The sequence below is a fragment of the Cyrtonyx montezumae genome, unplaced genomic scaffold (genome assembly GCF_038088225.1).
Source record: "Cyrtonyx montezumae isolate F1298 unplaced genomic scaffold, pur_monq_1.0 scaffold_63, whole genome shotgun sequence".
NCBI classification, from domain to species: domain Eukaryota; kingdom Metazoa; phylum Chordata; class Aves; order Galliformes; family Odontophoridae; genus Cyrtonyx; species Cyrtonyx montezumae.
This window is the reverse complement of record NW_027072071.1, coordinates 133,310-151,819: the sequence shown is the minus strand read 5'-3', so window position 1 is coordinate 151,819 and position 18,510 is coordinate 133,310. Positions and strand designations below refer to the sequence as shown.

Sequence of the window (18,510 nt, the reverse complement as noted above, 5' to 3'; positions counted from 1 at the left end):
GGGTGGGCGGGCATTGCACAAGGACTGGTGCTGCACAGGGGAGAGTGTGGTCACTCACTGCACGGGGCTGGCAGTGCACTGTGTGTCACCATGCATTGCACAAGTGCCAGCAGTGCACTGAGAGGAGTGACCATGCGTTGCACAAGAATTGGAGGTGCACAGAGGGACATCACCGTGCATGGCACAAGGGTCTGCATTGCACGGGGGAGTGACTGCATTGCACACGGACTGTTGGTGCATGGAGGGGGGTGATGGTGCATGCACGAGGACCTGCACTGCACGGGGACGAGCGATCACGCGTTGCACACGTATCGGTGGCACACGGCAGGGAGGGGGACGCACATTCCAGCGCACGTCCCAAGGGGGGACATCACCGTGCATTGCAGTGATGCACGGGGGGAGAGAGCGAATACCCGTGGCACAAGGCCAGCGGTGCCTGGGGGTGTGGGCGTGCAACGCACAAACAGCCGCGTTGCACGTGTATTGTGACACGCACAACATCGCACACCAACGCAGCACCCACGATCCGACCGCGCATGCGCCATTGCGCACTCTCCCTCCCCAACCCGAATTCCCCACGCCCCGCCCGCCGGAAGTGGGCGTGGCTCCGTCTGTCACGTGACTGTTCCATCCGGGTCCTTCGCCCTCTCTCTGCCTCTTGCCAAGATGGCGGCCTCAGGTGAGCGTCGCGCGGCGGCACCGGCCCCCACACCGCCCCGCGGCCGCCCCACAGCCACCCCCGAGCGGCCCTTCCCCACTCCCCGGCCACACCGCTGCCTCGCGACGGGGTCGGGAGAAGGGTTGACAGCGTTGCGGGGGCGGCATGGCAAATCTGCGGGGCCTTCAGGGCCGGGAGCGGCCTTCGGGCCCTGCCCCCCCCCACCCCCCCACCCCACACACCCCCCACCCCACACACATACACACAGCGCCCATTGGGTGGGGGGGGAGGGGAGGGCCGAGCGTGGCATTGCGCAGGCGCGGAGCCGGGGGGGAGGGGTGGGGGGGTCCACGTGGGGCGCGGTGCGGGCCCGGGAGCGGCGGTGCGGGGCTGCGTGCGGGGAGCGGGGACACCCGAAACGCTTCTGGGCACTGCGCAGCGAGGGGTGACGTGTGTGCCATGCCAGCACCAGCGACCGCGCGGTGCACCGAGCCCTGGATCGTGCTGTGCACCATCACTGCTTCTCTGTGTGTTGCTGGGCTCTGTGCAGTGCGTGGTGGCAGCGCTGCGGTGCTCGCCCTGTGCAATGCGCAGTGACATCTGGGTGCTGCTGGCATAACGCAGCGCACCGACAACACCCCTGTGTGCTGCTAGGAATTGTGCAGTGCACCATCATCGTGTTTGTGCAGTGCTGGGCCCTGTGCAGTGTGTGGTGCAGCACTGTGGTGCTGGCCACGTGCAGTGTGCAGTGACATCTGGGCGACGCTGGCCCCACGCAGTGCACCAGCACCATGCATGTGCTGCTAGGAATTATGTGGTGCACCATCATTGCTCCTCCATGCAGTGCTGGGACTGATGCAGCGCAGTGTGTGCGGTGTGCAATGACATCTGGGCAACGCTGGCATACTGCAGTGCACCAACACCACCCCGTGCACTGCTGGGACTCGTGCAGCACTGGTGGCAGCACTCTCTTGCTGCCCTTGTGCAATGTGCAGTGACATCTGGGCACTGCTGGCCCCATGCAGTGCACCGTCATCACGTTTGGGCAGTGCTGGGGCTTGTGCAGTGCGTGGTGGCAGTGCTGTGGTGCTGGCCTTGTGCAGTGCCCAGTGACATCTGGGCACTTCTGGCCCTGTGCAGTGCATGGTGGCAGTGGTGCAGTGCTGGCTCTGTACGGTGTGCAGTCACATCACTGTACTGGTTTCGGTGAGCCCTGTGCTTATCCTGGGGACCTCTTCATGATTTTGGGGTCCTCTGTGTGTTTTTGGGTATCTTCCTATGCTTTTGGAGACTCCCCCCCCCCCCTCCCCCCCGGTGCCAGTTTTGGCAACCCCTGTGCCAGTTTTGGTGACCCTTCTGCTGATTTTGGTGAACTCTGTGTCAGTCTTAAGGATCTCTGTGTGATTTTGAGGTGCTCTGTGCTGGGTTTGGTTACCCCTGTGCCAATTTTGAGGAGCTCTGTGGGATTTTGGGGGCCCCTGTGCCAATTTTAGCAATGCCAGTGCTGATTTTGAGGAACCTGTGCCAGTTTTGATGAACCTGCTCCAATTTTGGTGACCCCTGGGCCAATTTTAGTGACCCCTATGCTGATTTTTTTGACCCTGTGCCAATTTTGATGAGCTCTGCACCAGACTTGGTGACACCCATGCCAGTTTGGCGGAGCTCCTTGCTGATTTGAGTCAGCTGTATGTGAATGTGGGGAGCTCCACATGCTCCCCTTGCCCCCAGCCCCCCTCCCCACATCCAGTTGCCACCAGCGGGAGGGGTCTCATGGGGTGCAGACAGATTCCTGGTGCCGATCTCACCGCCCCCCAACCAGCAGCAGCCAAGAAGAAGAACAAGAAAGGAAAGACCTTGACCCTGACCGACTTCTTGGCGGAGGATGGCGGCAGCGGTGCACCCACCTACATCCCCAAGCCGGTCAGCTGGGCTGATGAGACCGATGACCTGGACGGCGATGGTAGGGGTGAGAGCGAGCCTTGGGTGGCCACCATCTATGTTTGGGGGACTACTGTCTGTATCAGGGGGCTACCATCCAAATGGGGTGGCCACTGTCTGCATGGGGTGACCGCCATCTGTGTGAGGTGGCCACTGTCAGCATGGGGTGGCAGCTGTGTGTAATGTGGCCATGATGTGCATGGTGTGTCCACCACCTGCAGCACATGGCCGCCATCTGTATGATGTGGCCACCACCTCCACGCTCTGGCTATCCCTGTAGTCCATGACCACCACCTCCACACTTTAGCCAGCCCCTGCAGCCCATGGCCTTCACCTCCACGCTATGGCCATCCTCTTCAGCCTATGGCCGCCACCTCCGTGCTGTGGCCACCACCTCCACACAGTGGCCACCCTTTTTAGCCCACGGCCACCACCTCCACGCTCTAGCCACCCCCTGCGGCTCTTGGCTACTACCTACACCACCTTCACACTGTAACAGCTCCCCACAACCCATGGCCATCACCTCCACACTGTAGCCACCCCCTGCAGCCCATGGCCTCCCCCTCCACGCCATGGCCACCTGCTGCAGCCCACCCATTCTCTCCCTCAGTCTCCACTGCATGGCACAGCAACGACGATGATGTGTACCGGGCGCCGCTGATCGACCGCTCGCTGTTGCCCACCGCTCCCCGTGCTGCACGCGAGCCCAACATCGACCGCAGCCGCCTGCCCAAGTGCCCGCCCTACACGGCCTTCCTGGGCAACCTGCCCTACGACGTCACCGAGGACTCCATCAAGGACTTCTTCCGAGGCCTCAACGTGAGTTGCATGGGTGGGGAACAGCGTGGTGCGGGGATCTTGGGGTGGGTTTGGGGAGGTTCTGTGGTATTCTGGGGGTGAGAGCGGTTGTGTTGTGAGCCATGGAAAGGGGCATTACAGTCCTTGGATGTGTTTGCTAGTGGCAAAACAGGGTGAGGATCTTTGAAGACTGTCGAACCATGGGATAGTTGGGTTGGAGGGATCCTTCAAGGTCGTAGAATCATGGGATAGTTGGGTTGGAAGGATCCTTCAAGATCACAGAATGACAGAAGGGTCTTCAGGAACATAAAACCATGGGGTGGGTTGGCCTGGAGGGGTTCTTGAAGATTATAAACCATAGAACCATGGGATAGTTGGGTTGCAAGAGTCCTTGAAGATTATAGAATTGTAGGATAGTTGAGTTGGAGGGGACCTTCAAGGTCGTAGAACCATCAAACCATTGAATGACTTGTGTTGGAAGAGTCCTTGATCATAGAACAAGAACCGTAGAATGGATTGAGTTGGAAGGGTCCTTCAGTATTATAGAATCATAGAATGGTTGGCTTGGAAGGGTCCTGAAAGATCATAGAATTGTTGGGAGGAACCTTGAAGATCATAGAACAAGCATCCTGAAAAATCATTGTGCTGTAGGATGGTTGGCTTGGAAGGGTCCTTAAAGATCACAGGACCATCTGGTGGCTTTGGGTTGTACTGAATGGATAAAATGGGGCCAACAGGTGACACCCAGGGATAGCAGCAAGCTGTGTGCTCATAGACAACCCAGTGGTTTTACATCCCACCACAGGACAGTGGCCCTAACGTGCACCTTCCCCCTCTTCCTCTTCTTTCTTCCCCGCAGATCAGTGCTGTGCGCTTGCCACGGGAGCCCACCAACCCCGAAAGGTTGAAAGGTTTTGGCTATGCTGAGTTTGAAGACATTGACTCCTTGTTCCAGGCGCTGAGCCTCAATGAGGAGGTGAGCTGAGGACCCCAAACGTCAGCCCCGGGGCAGGCACCACACAGCCTGAGAGGCTCAGAAGTATCATCACCAAGCATGGGGGAGGGCTAAAATGGGCAGAACATTGGTCTTGAGGCCCCCAGAAGAGCAGAACTTTGCCTTTAGGGTCTTCAGAAGAGCAGAACATTGTCTCTGTGGCCTCCAGGATTGCTAAATGTTGTCTTTAGAGCACCCAGGAGTGCAGGCCTTTGGCTTTAGGATCTCCAGAAGAGCAGAACTTTGGCTTTAGGTTCTCCAGGAGAGCCCTTGTGATGCACAGGCCACCTGGTCTGTGCTCAGGCATCGTCCCAGCATTGGCTACCACCAATCCCTTGCAGTTGTGGCCAATATTTTGAGGTTGGAGCCGATTCCTTGGGACTGATTCCTTGCTTTTTTTTTTTTTTCCTAGTCTCTAGGAAACAGAAGGATACGAGTGGATGTTGCTGACCAAGCTCAGGATAAAGGTGAGCTCCTAGGACTCAGCCAGGTTTGCTCACAGCCTGGCTGCACTCTGCTGAAGCCCCACAGCCCATGTAGGTCAGAAATGGTGGATTTGGAGTCTTTTGGGATGAAGGCTGTCTTGGAGGCCAGCTTTGGGCGGATCAGGGGCTCAGTGGTGGGGGCACACCCACCAGCCAGCATCCCCATGCCCATTTCCCTGTAACACAGTGGCACAGCTGCTGTGTGGTTTGAGAGCATCGGTGCTTCCTGCCACATGCAGGTCGCCACACTGCACCCTGTCACCAGCCCCAGTCTCATGCTCCCTCACTTCTCCTTCCCTTCCCCTTTTCCTATTCCCTTTCCCCTTCTTTTTTCCATTCCTGTTCCTCTTCTCCTTTCCCCTTCTCTTTCTTGCATCCCCTTCTTCTGCCCCTTCCTATTTCTTTTTCCCTTTCCCCTCCCACTTCCCTTCCCCATTCCTCTCCTCCTTTTGCCTTTCCCTTTCTCATTTCCCTTTCCCTTTCTTTTTCCCTTATCTTCCCCCCATTTCACCTTTGTTTCCCTTTCCCTCCCCTCTTTCCTTCCCCTTCCCCCCTTTTCCCTCCTTTTCCTGTTCCCCATCACCTTTCCCTTCTCTCCCCTTTTTCCCCTCCCTTGCCCTTTCCCCTCTCCCTTTATTCCCCCTTTTCCATTTCCTCTTCTCCTTTCTCCCTTTTCCTCTTCTCCCTTTCCTTCCCCTGCCTCACTTCCCTTTTCCTTTTTCTTTCCACCTTCCCCATTATGATTTTCTCATCTCCCCTTCCCCCCTCACCGCCTCTTCCCCTTCCCCATCCTCTTCCTTAGACCGGGACGATCGCTGTTTTGGACGGGACCGCGACCGTTTCCGGGACTCAGAGAGGTTTGAGAGCGACTGGCGCGCACGGCCCGCCACCTCCGACAGCTTCGATGACTTCCCACCGCGCCGCAGAGACGACGCCTTCGGGGACAGTGAGTCAGGGTCAGATCGGGGATGGCATCCCGTGGGCACGGGTTGGTATGAGCCCTGACCCCACTGGCGGGGCCCCATCCCTCAGGGTATCGGGATCGCTACGACGATCGGTACCGTGACGGCCCACGGCGTGACATGGACCGCGGCTTTGGTGGCAGAGACCGCTACGATGACCGCAGCAGGGACTATGACCGGGGTGAGGCTGCACTGCCACGTGTGGACTGGGAGAGGGGCAGCAGAGGCCTGGGAGAATCCCAATGGCAGGGGGGAGCCACAGTGTTTGAGTGAATCCCAATATTTCAGAGTGAATCCCAATAGCTGAGGACAAATCCCGATATCTGAGGGTAAATCCCAGTATTTCAGAGTGAATCTCAACAGTTGAGAGTGAATCCTAATATCTGGGAGTTAATCCCGACAGCTGAGGGTGAATCCCAAAATTTGAGAGTGAATCCCAATACTTGAGGGTGGTTCCCAATATCTGGGAGTTCGTGCTAATACCTGACAGTGAATCCCACTGTCTGAGGGTGAATCCCAACATCTGACAGTGAATCATAATAGTTGAGGACAAGCCCCCATATCTGAGAACGAAACCCAGCATCTGAAGGTGAATCCCAAAACCTGTGAGTAATTATCTGAGGGTGAATCCCAACAGCTGAGGGTGAATCCTAATATCTGAGCTCAATCCCAACATCCGAAGGTGAATCCCAGTCTGACCTGTGAGTTAATCCCATTATCTGAGGGTGAATCGCAATACATGAGAGTGAATCCCAATAGTTGAGGCTGAATCCCAATGCCTGAGGGTGAATCCCAATAGTTAAGGATTAATCTCAGTATCTGAGGCTCAATCCCAGTACACAAGAGTGAATCCCAATAGTTGAGGCTATTGGGATTCACTCCTGTGAATCTAACACCTGAGGGTGAACCCCAATATCTGAGTTAACCCCAATACCTGAGGTAGAATCCCAGTATCCAAGGGTGAATCCCCATCAGTTGAGGGTGAATTCCAACAGTTAAGGATTGATCCCAATACTGAGGTAGAATTTTGATATCCAGGGGTGAATCCCAATAGTTAAGGATTGATCTCAGTATCTGAGGCTCAATCCCAGTATCTGAAGGTGAATCCCAGTACCTGTGAGTTAATCCCATTATCTGAGAGTGTATTCCAATACATGAGAATAAATCCCAATAGTTGGGGTTGAATCCCAACACCTGAAGGTGAACCCCAATATCCGACAGTTAATCCCAATACCTGAGGTAGAATTCCCATCAGTCAAGGGTGAATCCCATCAGTTCAAGATTGATCCCAATATCTGAGACTGAATCCCAACATCTGAAGGTGAATCCCAATATACGAGAGTGAATCCCAGTACCTGAGGTAGAATCTTTGTATCCAAGGCTGAATCCCAGTACCTGAGAGTAAATCCCGGTACCTGAGGCTGAATCCCAATATTTGAAAGCAAATCCCAGCACCTGAGGGCAGGTCCCAGTTGCTGAGGGTGAATCCCAGCACCTGAGAGCAGCTCCCTGTAGCTGAGGGCAAATCCCAGTAGCTGAGGGCAGCTCCCAGCACCTGAGGGCAGCTCCCAGCACCTGAGGGCATCTCCCAGCACCTGAGGGCATCTCCCAGCACCTGAGGGCATCTCCCAGCACCTGAGGGCATCTCCCAGCACCTGAGGGCATCTCCCAGCACCTGAGGGCATCTCCCAGCACCTGAGGGCATCTCCCAGCACCTGAGGGCATCTCCCAGCACCTGAGGGCATCTCCCAGCACCTGAGGGCATCTCCCAGCACCTGAGGGCATCTCCCAGCACCTGAGGGCATCTCCCAGCACCTGAGGGCATCTCCCAGCACCTGAGGGCATCTCCCAGCACCTGAGGGCATCTCCCAGCACCTGAGGGTGAATCCCAGCACCTGAGGGTGAATCCCAGCACCTGAGGGTGAATCCCAGCACCTGAGGGTGAATCCCAGCACCTGAGGGTGAATCCCAGCACCTGAGGGCGAATCCCAGCACCTGAGGGCGAATCCCAGCACCTGAGGGCGAATCCCAGCAGCTGAGGGCGAATCCCAGCAGCTGAGGGCGAATCCCAGCAGCTGAGGGCGAATCCCAGCAGCTGAGGGCGAATCCCAGCAGCTGAGGGCGAATCCCAGCAGCTGAGGGCGAATCCCAGCAGCTGAGGGCGAATCCCAGCAGCTGAGGGCGAATCCCAGCAGCTGAGGGCGAATCCCAGCAGCTGAGGGCGAATCCCAGCAGCTGAGGGCGAATCCCAGCAGCTGAGGGCGAATCCCAGCAGCTGAGGGCGAATCCCAGCACCTGAGGGCGAATCCCAGCACCTGAGGGCGAATCCCAGCACCTGAGGGCATCTCCCAGCACCTGAGGGCGAATCCCAGCACCTGAGGGCGAATCCCAGCACCTGAGGGCGAATCCCAGCACCTGAGGGCGAATCCCAGCACCTGAGGGCGAATCCCAGCACCTGAGGGTGAATCCCAATATTTGAGGGTGAATCCCAGTAGCTGAGGGCATCTCCCAGTAGCTGAGGGCATCTCCCAGTAGCTGAGGGCGAATCCCAGCAGCTGAGGGCGAATCCCAATATTTGAGGGTGAATCCCAGTAGCTGAGGGCAAATCCCAGCACCTGAGGGTGAATCCCAATATTTGAGGGTGAATCCCAGCACCTGAGGGCGAATCCCAGCACCTGAGGGCGAATCCCAGCACCTGAGGGCGAATCCCAGCACCTGAGGGCGAATCCCAATATTTGAGGGTGAATCCCAGTAGCTGAGGGCGAATCCCAGCACCTGAGGTTGAGTCCCAGCACTGCGGGCGCAGGGGGGCTGAGCTCTGCACCCCCCAGGCTACAACTCGCGCATCGGCAGCGGCCGGAGGGCCTTCGGCAGCGGGTACCGCCGCGACGACGACTTCCGGGGCGGCAGCGACCGCTACGACGACCGCTACGAGCGGCGCGACGACCGCATGGAGCGCTGGGGAGCGCGCGACGACTACGGCCGGGACGACTTCCGGCGTGAAGACAGGGGTAACGGGGAGGGGGGTACGGGGTGGGGGGATGTGGGGGAATTTGGGGGGTGGAGGTGGGATGGGGGGGTGTGGGGAGATGAAGGATTTGGGGTATGGGGTGGAGAGGTGTAGGGGAATTTGGGGTGTGGTGTGGGATATGAGGGGTAGGGAGATGAAAGATTTGGGGTATGGGGTGGAGAGGTGTAGGGGAATTTGGGGTGTGGAGGTGGGATGGGGGGGTGTATGGAGGCGAATGATTTGGGGTATGGGGTGGAGAGGTGTAGGGGAATTTGGGGTGTGGAGGTGGGATGCAGGGTATGGGGTTGAGGTGCAGGGGAATTTGGGGTGTGGGGTGGGATGGGGTGTGGGGATATGAAGGATTTGGGTATGGGGTGAGGGGCGTAGGGGGAATTCTGGGTGTGAAGTGGGATATGAGGTGTATGGAGATGAAGGATTTGGGGTATGGGGTGGGGGTGTAGGGGAATTTGGGGTGTGGAGATGGGATGGGGGGGTGTATGGAGGCGAATGATTTGGGGTATGGGATGGAGAGGTGTAGGGGAATTTGGGTTGTGGGGTGGGATGGGGTGTAGGGATATGAAGAATTTGGGTATGGGGTGAGGGGTGTAGGGGGAATTTGGGATGTGAAGTGGGATACGAGGGGTAGGGAGATACAGGATGTGGAGTATGGGATGGGGGTGTAGGGGAATTTGGGGTGGGAGTGGCTTGGGGGGTGTCGGGAGATACAGGATGTGGGTTATGAGGTGGGGGTGTAGGGGAATTTGGGGTGTGGGGTGGGATGGGGGATGTAGGGAGGTGAAGGATTTGGGGCATGGAGTGTGGGGTGGAATGGGGGGATGTAGGAGGATGCGGGCTGAGGGCGTAGGGGGATTTGGGGTACGGGGTGTGAACGACTGTGGGCTGCAGGAAGCAGTGTGCGAACGGAGGTCACAGGACGAGGCACGTGGGCTGAGAGCTGCAGGATGCGTTGTGTATGGAAACCCCCCCCCCAGACCCCACGCTGTCCCCCCTCCCCCCCCCAGGCCCCACGCAGCGCCCCAAGCTGAACCTGAAGCCGCGCAGCGCTCCCAAGGAGGAGGAGAGCACGGCGGCCCCCGCGCCGCAGTCCAGCCGTGCCGCCAACATCTTCGGAGAGGCCAGACCCGTGGACACGGCCGCCCGCGAGCGCGAGGTGGAGGAGCGGCTGCAGAAGGAGCAGGAGAAGCTGCAGCGGCAGCTGGAGGACGACAAGAGGCTGGAGCGGCGGCCCCGGGAGCGGTGGGGGGACGCGGCGTTGGGGATGTGAAGGAGTTGGGGGGCAAAGGAGGGGGCGGCACGGCTCTTCAGGGCGCCACACTGAGCCGGATCCCCCTCCCCTGTGCCTCCCCACCTCCAGGTACCCCAGCAGCCGCAGTGAGGATAACCCCGAGCGGTCGCGGACGGGCAGTGAGTCCTCGCAGAGCGGAACCGCCGGACCCCCCGGCACCACCGCCGGCACCGGTCCCACCGGCAGGAGTAGGTGTCGGGGTGGGGAGGGGCTGGGGGTGGTGGGAGGGGGCTCATCCCCAGCCCTGCCCACCGCTGTGTGTTCCCCCCACACACACACACACACGCAGCCACGCGGAGGAGGGAGAGTGAGAAGTCAGTGGAGGGCGACACGTGCGGCCGCGAGGAGGAAGGCCGCGAGGAGAAGCAGCCACTGAAGGTGATGCCCGCACCGCCCCCCAAGGAGAACGCGTGGGCCAAGCGCAGCAGCAGCAACGCCGGGCGCTCCCCGGGCTCTGACTCTGAGCAGCACTCACCCAGCAGGTGAGCTGGGGGGGGCTCAGTGTGGGGCTGGGGTCCCTGTGAGGCTGATGTGAGGGTTGGACCACACCGTGCATTCTGAGCTATGGTTGACCCCCCCCATATCTGACCCCAGTGGCCAACCCCAGTACCCAACCCCTATAGCTGACCCCTATATTCAACCCCAGTAGCCAGCCTCAATGGTTGACCCCCCCATATCTGACTCCAGTACCCAACTCCAATGGTTGACCCCCCATATCTGACCCCAGTAGTTGACTCCCCTATATCTGACCCCATTACCCAACCCCAATGGTTGATCCCCATATCTGACCCCAGTGGCCAACCCCAGTACCCAACCCCTATAGCTGACCCCTCTATTTGACCCCAGTAGCCAGCCTCAATGGTTGACCCCCTATGTCTGACCCCGGTGGCTAACCCCAATGGTTGACCCCCCCATATCTGACTCCAGTACCCAACTCCAATGGTTGACCCCCCATATCTGACCCCAGTGGCCAACCCCAATACCCAACCCCAGTAGTTGATCCCCCCCCTATTTGACCCCAGTACACAGCCCCTAAGGTTGACCCCCCATATTTGACCCCAGTAGCCACCCACAATGGCTGAGCCCCATATCTGACCCCCGTGGCTCACCCCAATGCCTGATCCCACACCTGCCCCCCTCTCTGACCCCCATCTGCCCCTGTTCTGACCCTGCTGTGACCCTCTGTCCCCCCAGCAGCCAGCTGGCTTCCCGCCCACCTGCAGAGAATGGGGCCACCCCAAGGAGCACCCACCGGAGAGGTGAGGGGGTGGGCAGTGGGGTCGGGGGCAGAACTGTCCCCTCACTGGGGATCAGTGGCTTTGGGTTGTGGGGGGGAACATGTCCTCAGCACATGGCTGTGTCCTCTTCTCAGGGGATGAGAACAAACCAGATGGGGGCCGGGATGGCCCGAAGGCACGCAGTGGGAGCTCGGCTGAGAGGTGAGTGCTGCTCGTTAGGGTTAATGAGGGGATGCCACCCCGCATCGCCCCACTCACTGCTCCCCCCCATCCTTCCCCAGGAAAGACAGCCGCAAGGAGCACGAGGCGAGAGCTGCGCCTGAGCCAAAGAGACTGGAGGACAGCCCGGCCTCCGTGAGTGGAGTGGGGGGACCTGACAGGACCTAGGGCTGACCCTTGTGGGACCTGATGACCTGGGAGTAACCCCGGAGGGATTGGATAGGACCTAGGTCTGGTACTGATGGGACCTGACAGGACCTGGGTGTGACTTCAGTGGGACCTGATAGGACGTGGGTGTGACACCTGTGGGATTGGGTGGGACTTAGGTGTGACCCCAGTGGGATCTGACAGGACCTAAGAATGACCCCAGTGGGACTTGACAAGGCCTAGAAATCACCCCAGTGGGATTGAATTGGACCTAGGGGTGACTCCAGTTGGACCTGAGAGGACCTGGGGATCACCTCAGAGGAATTGGATGGGATCTGAGTCTGATGCTAATGGGACCTGACAGGACCTTGGTGTGACCTCTGTGGGACTGGGTGGGACCTGACAGGACCCAAAGGTGACCCCAGTGTGGAGGGGCGGGACCTGACACGACCTAGGAATGACCTCAGAGGGATGGGATTGGACCTGGGAGTGACCTCAGTGGGACCTGACAGGACCTGGGGGTGACCCCAGTGGGGCTGGTAGTGGTGCCACTCTCAGGCTGAGCTTTGAGGCACAGCCATGGGCTTTGGGGTTTGGGGCTTTTTATGGGTTTGGGGCTATCACGGGTGGGTTTGCCTGGTTGTGGGGCAGGACCTGGCGCCAGCCCCACAGCGCTGGCGCTGTGCCCCACAGTTCAGCCACGCCAGCAAGTACGCAGCGCTGTCGGTGGACGGTGAGGAGGAGGAGTGCGGCGAGTGATGGCCATCCAGAACCCAACGCCGAAATGGAACCGAAAACCCACCACTGCCCCACCGAAATCAAGCCAAGAATCATCAGGAGAGAAATAAAGGAGGAAAACCAATATCACCGGGCCCTGCCGCTCCGCCCTGCTTCATTTGGGGTTTTTTGGGCGAGGGTGGGGGTCTTTGGGGGGGTCTGGCCCCACGTCTGCCCTCCATCTCCTTCCCTGCCCCGCTGCTGTTGGGGTGGGAGTACTGTGGGGTGTGGGGCTGCGTGGTGCCGGGCGCTGTTGGGTTTTCTCTTGGGTTCCTCCAATAAAGGTGATCAGAACGGCTGCGCCAGCGCTGCGTGGTGGGAGGGGGGGGGGTCTCCTCAGCCGGACCCCCATCTCATCCCGTTCATATTCCTATTCCCCACTCCAATCCCATCCCTACTTCATCCCATTCTCATCTCCATCCCAATCCCATCACATTCCTACTCTTCTCTGTCCCATTCCCACCCCAGTCCTATCCCATTTTCATCCACACCTCAAAACTATCCAAATTCCATCCCATTATCTCTTATCAGTCCCAATCCCATCCCATCCTATCCTCATCAACACTGCCATCCCTATCCTCATCCCCCCCCCCCCCCAAACCCACCCCCATCTCCACCCCAAACACTGAGATTCCCTCAGTGGAAGCACACGGGGACACCCAGAAATAGGGAAACCCCAAAAATGGGGCGATTCTAAAAGCGAGGTGCATCCAAACTGGGGACACCCAAAACTGGGGGATCTCCCCACTGCAGGTGGTGACTTCTGGGCACCCCAAAATCCTCCACAGAACCCAGTGCCCTCGAGGCCCTCTCTAGGTCACAGAAAGCTTTGCAATGCGTCCCAGAGACCCCTACGTCTCTCGTGTGTTCCAGGGGACCCCCACCCCCAGCCTGTGCACCCCGGCCTTCCCAATGCATGTGTTCGTGCGCATGCGTGACTCCTCCTGGAGGACTGAAGACCATTGAGATTGGCGCAACTGTGGCGCAGAGCGGCCAGAGCCTTCTGCGCATGCGTGCTAGCGCCTGGAGGACCAGATAATCATAGAGATTGGTGGTCTGGGAGCGCAGAGCGGTGAAAGCAAAGACACACCACTTCCGTGTTTCCCTGCACATGCGCAGTACAATCGCTTGACCAATTTATAGGCGTGGCGAATTCGCATCACGGAGCGCTCAGAGCAGAGGGTCGCGGCCTCCGTGTGTCCCAGCGCATGCGCGTTAGTGTCTGGATGACCTATTACCATAGAGACGCAGAGCGGGAGAGCAGAGCGACGCTCTGCGCCGCTCCGGGAGCGTTTCTGTGCGACGATGCCGGCGCCGGGGAGGTCCGGACCTCTCGGAGCAACCCCGATCCCCACCACCCCATAAAACCACCCCCACCGCCGCCTCTAAAAGTACCATCGGCCCTAAAGCCGCCGCCGCCTCCCGGAGCTCAGCCATCCCCGGAGCGCCGCTCCTGCAGTTCCCCGCGTTGGCCACATGGTGGCAGCAGAGACCGAGGAAAGAGCGCGGAGTGGCGGCGCGGGTGGGTCCGCAGCTCCGTGGGGTTTTTCCATTTGATTTCGGATTGAAGAGCGCAAAGCTGGAAAAGAGAAAAATCAATAATAAATTCTCCAAACCCGGGGAAATCTGTGTTAACCGATAAAGGACGCGCGCCCCAAACAGTGTCACTTGTTACGTTTGTCTGAAACGCTCCCTTATTGAAATGTAATTACTGTGGAAACGTAATGACGGCGACGGAAGGATGCAGGGATGGATGCGGTCTCAGGTGAGAGCCGCTTTTAGCACCCAGCGGGTCTCCATTGAGGCCAAAAAGCGATCGGGGCACCTGGGGGAGCCCCCGTCCCTCCCCCAGCCCCTGTCCCCTCCCCTCGTTTCCCTCCCGTTGCTCCCGCACTCCCGTGTCCCTTCGCCGGGGCGGAGCCGCCGCCCGCTGTAAACCCCCGCAACCGACGGCCGCCTCCTCCCGCTGCCGCCATGCACCGCAGCCCCTCCCCACCCCGGGGCCGCTCCGTCGACGCTCCGCCGCCTCCGGTTCCCGTTCACGGGCGTTCGGCGGAGCGGACGGAGCTGGCGGCTCTCAACGATCGTTTCGCCGCTTTCCTGGAGCGGGTGCGGGCGTTGGAGCGGCAGAACGGGACGCTCCGCACCGCCCTCGGCCGCGCCGCCGCCGCTCCCCGCGCCGCGGGGTTGGTGCGGGGAGAGCTGCGGGGTTTGCGGGAGCGGCTGCAACGCCTCGGCCGGGAACGGGAGAGGCTGCAGGGAGAGCGCGATGGGCTGGCGGCGGAGCTGCGGGGGCTGCGGCGGCGGTGCGAGGAGGGGAAGGATGTGCTGGGGGTGGAGGGAGGGAGGGACCGGGAGTGATGCGCTGTGAGGAGCGGGGATGCACCGGGATGTGCTGGGGAGGGAGGGGTGGGTGCCCTGAAACGCGTAGGGGAGGGCTGGAAATGAAGTGAGGACCGGGGATGCGCTGGGGAGGGACTGGGAGTGATGTGGGGATGGGGACTGTGGGGTGAACTGGAATGCACAGGGGTGGGGAGTGGGGGTTGCACCGGGAGTGATAAGGGTGGGCGGTGGAGGATGGTTTGAAATGGAGACTGTGGGATGAACCGGGATGCGCTGAGGAGAGACTGGGTGTGGTTTGGGGGTGGGGACTGGAGGTGAACGGGGATGCACCGGGATGCGGACTGGGAAGTGCATCGGGGGTCATAATAGGGATGGGCAGCGGGGAATGAGCTGGGATGTGTTGTGAAAGGATGAGGGATGTACTGGGATGGGGATCGGGGGTGCAGTGGGGAGGGGGACTCCAGGATGAACCAGGGAGGGACCAGGTGTGGTCGGGTGGGGACCAGGGGAAGCGCTGTGGATGTGGGGTGGGTACTGAGATGTGCTGCAAAGGACCCGGGTGTATTTTGGGGAGGGGACCTTGGAGATACAGCGGGGTGGGATCAGGGGATACCCCTCAAAGCTCTTCCAACCCATGGGCTGGTTGCCCCCCCCCTCACCTCATCAGGTTGCCCAGGGCCCCACACAGCCTGGCTTTGGGCATCTGCAGGATGGGGAATCCACAGCTTCTCTGGGCAGCCTGTGTCAGGAGCAAAGAATTTCCCCTCCTTACATGTCCCCTAAAACGGGGTCCTGTGTCCCTCCTCCTCCACTTTGACCTCCCTCCCGCTGCACCCCAGGCTGGAGGATGAGATGCAGAAGCGTGAAGATGCAGAACAGACCCTGGTGCTGTTCCGCAAGGTGAGATGGAGGGGTCCCATGCACCCTCCCCCCACCCCATACCTCCTACACCAAGAAGCAAGGGGCTCGGGGACGCCCCATGCACCCATCCCAGGAGGTGGCCCAACGTTGTGGGGTGGGGGTTCCCATCCTCTTTGCAGTCCCCACAGCTCTACCCATTGCAGGACATGGACGATGCCACGCTGTCCCGCCTGGAGCTGGAGCACAGGATTGAGCTGCTGATGGATGAGATCGGCTTCTTGAAGAAGCTGCACGAGGAGGTTGTGGGGTAACCCAAGATGATGGGGGGATGGGGGGAAGGGGTGTCCCACATGGGGGCTGTGCAGTGATGGCGTACCGTGGGTGCACAGGAGCTGTGGGAGCTGGAGGTGAACGCGCAGAGCCAGCAGGCGCAGGCAGGGGCGCGAGTGGAGCTGCAGCAGCCGGATCTGAGCGCTGCACTGCGCGACATCCGCACGCAGTACGAGAGCATCGCCGTCACGAACCTGCAGGAGGCGGAGGAGTGGTACAAAGCCAAGGTGCCCACGGATGCGGGAGGGGTATAGGAACCCCCCCACGAGCGCTGACCCCCCCCCCCCCCCCCCCATAGCCCAGCACTCTGTGGGGCTGCGGGGATGACGGGGGCACCTCCACAACGCTGACCTCCCCCCACCCCACCGCGGTGCCTTCAGTTTGCTGATCTGTCAGATGCTGCCAACCGTAACTGCGAAGCGCTGCGGGTCGCCAAGCAGGAGATGAACGAATCCAGAGGCAGATCCAGAGCCTCACCTGCGAGGTGGATGGGCTGAAGGGCATGGTGAGCAACGGGGGGCTGTTGGGGTTGGGAGGAGGGGTACAAGGAGCCCCCCCCCCAGCCTCCATGCCATCCCCTCCCATTGCACAGAATGAAGCGCTGCAGCGACAGATGCAGGAGATGGAGGATGAGTTTGGCACGGAGATCAGGAGCTACCAGGAGGAGATGGGGCGGCTGGAGCAGGAGATCCGGAGCATGAAGGAGGAGATGGCACGGCAGCTGCACGACTACCAGGAACTGCTCCGTGTCAAGATGGGCCTGGACATGGAGATCGCCACGTACCGCAAGCTGCCTGCTGAACAGCGAGGAGGGATGGTGAGGTGGGGGGGCTGCCCCACGGGGAGTGGCTGCACTGAGGTGGGGCAGTGGATGTGTCCGTTTGGGTGCTGGGAGACCGAGGGGTGAAGACCCCAGGTATCAGAGAGGGTCCTCCTCCCATTGAATTCCATTCTTATGGGATTGAAGTGCAAAATCAGGGTCAGCTTCCCCTGCACTCCGCTGTCTCCATCCTCACCAGAAGAGCGTGACCCCTTGGGGGCTGCAGCTGTGTCCTCGTGCCCCCACCCCAAAGCTTTGTCTGGGTGGGGAGGGAGATGGGGTCTGCTGCTTCCTCCCTGTCCCAGTGCTTGAACCTGCATGGAGGACGGTGCCATCAAAACCATTGCTCTGTAGATGACAAGATGAGTGCCATGGCCTCCCCAAATGGGACTGACCCCACCCCAATGGGGGCTGCCCCCCTTTTCTAACGGGTTAGACCCCACTAATGAGGCTTCCCCCCCTCCCCCCCATCCTGATCTAGGCTGGGTTAGCAATAGAGACCCGTATATTCATTTAAGTACCAATACATTAGCTCAGCAGAACAAATCCACGAGTACTGGTTATAAAACTTCCCGGTTTAAGCTTTGCTTGGTGTGCAGACAGCTTTGTTTTCCTGAGCAGACACAACAGTCTGCGTTTATCTTTGCATCCTCCCGAGCGCAAGGACTTTTTTTGCTTGGGTTTTTTTTCGTGCGTTGTTTTGGGTTACAGCGCACTGAGACAGGACGTTGGTCATTGCAGCATAGCAAGCAAGGGAAACTTGCCAAACTGGGGGGAAAAAAACAGCTAAAAGTCCTCCAGGAGGAGGGTGGGGAACGGGGAGGGGGGGGGGGGGGGCTGACCTTCCCACCCCTTCCAGAATAAATGGGTGTGACCCCTCCCAACGGGGGCTGCTCCCTCTCCAATAGGTTCTGACCCCCTCCCCATCCATTTCCTAATGGGGTCTGACATACTCTCTCTCCCCCCACAGCAGGTGGTGATGGAGCGAGTGGGAGACCAAGTGATGGAGAAGCTGCTCATCCCCTCCCCCCCCCGCGACCCCCAAGTGCCATCGGGCACCCCCCGGTGGAGGATTGGGCCCCCCCGGCTGCCCCCCGTGTTTGTGCCTTTATTTATTGCTATTTGCTGCTGATAATTTTCCTCTGTCCCAGAGCCATGCGTGCACTCAACGCTGTAGCAGGGCGAGGGGGGGGGGGGGGGTACCTATTGCTGACCCCCCCCAAAACTCCTCAGTCGCAAATAAAGAATGGAGCTTGGAGGAGGCGGAGTCACTGAAGGGGCGGGGCTGGAGGGGGGCGGAGCCGTCTGTGTTGGGGTCCACAGCTCTCCTCCAGCCGTCAATCGGCCCTACCCCTCCTCCACGTGGTTCCTACCTTCTCTCTATGGTTCCCCCCCCCCAACTTTCGTCCCATCTATGGTGCCCTCCCCCTCCTCTCTATGGTGCCCTCCCCACTCCTCTCTATGGTGCCCTCCCCACTCCTCTCTATGGTGCCCCTCCCCACTCCTCTCTATGATGCCCTCCCCCTCCTCTCTGTTGTGCCCTCCCCCTCCTCTCTATGGTGCCCTCCTCTCTGTGGTGCCCTCCCCACTCCTCTCTATGATGCCCTCCCCATCCTCTCTATGA

At 59.8% G+C, this 18,510-nt stretch overlaps 2 protein-coding genes across 6 annotated transcripts; both read left to right on the top strand.

The window, feature by feature from the left end:
- Positions 1 to 623: 623 nt before the first annotated feature.
- Positions 624 to 12,830, top strand: EIF4B (eukaryotic translation initiation factor 4B). 5 transcript variants are annotated; one of them, XM_065750062.1, is made up of 15 exons: positions 624 to 679; positions 2,481 to 2,624; positions 3,207 to 3,415; positions 4,254 to 4,370; positions 4,801 to 4,855; positions 5,676 to 5,819; positions 5,906 to 6,016; positions 8,667 to 8,846; positions 9,868 to 10,102; positions 10,221 to 10,339; positions 10,441 to 10,633; positions 11,346 to 11,410; positions 11,524 to 11,590; positions 11,671 to 11,743; positions 12,449 to 12,830. In XM_065750062.1, the coding sequence occupies exons 1-15, from the start codon at positions 667 to 669 to the stop codon at positions 12,512 to 12,514; spliced, it is 1,791 nt and encodes a 596-aa protein (XP_065606134.1). In that variant the 5' UTR covers positions 624 to 666; the 3' UTR covers positions 12,515 to 12,830. The 5 variants fall into 5 exon arrangements, with proteins under 5 accessions (XP_065606134.1, XP_065606133.1, XP_065606131.1 ...); XM_065750061.1 differs by having other exon boundaries at positions 2,478 to 2,624; XM_065750059.1 differs by lacking the exon at positions 624 to 679 and having other exon boundaries at positions 2,012 to 2,624; positions 11,349 to 11,410.
- A 1,676-nt stretch (positions 12,831 to 14,506) lies between these two features.
- Positions 14,507 to 18,144, top strand: PRPH (peripherin). The gene is given in 8 exon segments (XM_065750102.1): positions 14,507 to 14,838; positions 15,715 to 15,775; positions 15,940 to 16,035; positions 16,126 to 16,293; positions 16,447 to 16,519; positions 16,522 to 16,571; positions 16,659 to 16,883; positions 17,857 to 18,144. Coding segments are annotated over 8 exon segments (1,167 nt in total). The 3' UTR covers positions 18,019 to 18,144.
- The last annotated feature ends 366 nt before the right edge of the window (positions 18,145 to 18,510 follow it).

Excerpts from the sequence above, each read along its gene's own strand:
- EIF4B (XM_065750057.1), top strand. The coding sequence starts at position 2,429 with ATGGGGTGCAGACAGATTCCTGGTGCCGATCTCACCGCCCCCCAACCA. Across the intron at positions 8,847-9,867 it reads CTTCCGGCGTGAAGACAGGG|GCCCCACGCAGCGCCCCAAG; the intron begins GTAACGGGGAGG and ends TCCCCCCCCCAG. Across the intron at positions 11,744-12,448 it reads TGGAGGACAGCCCGGCCTCC|TTCAGCCACGCCAGCAAGTA; the intron begins GTGAGTGGAGTG and ends TGTGCCCCACAG.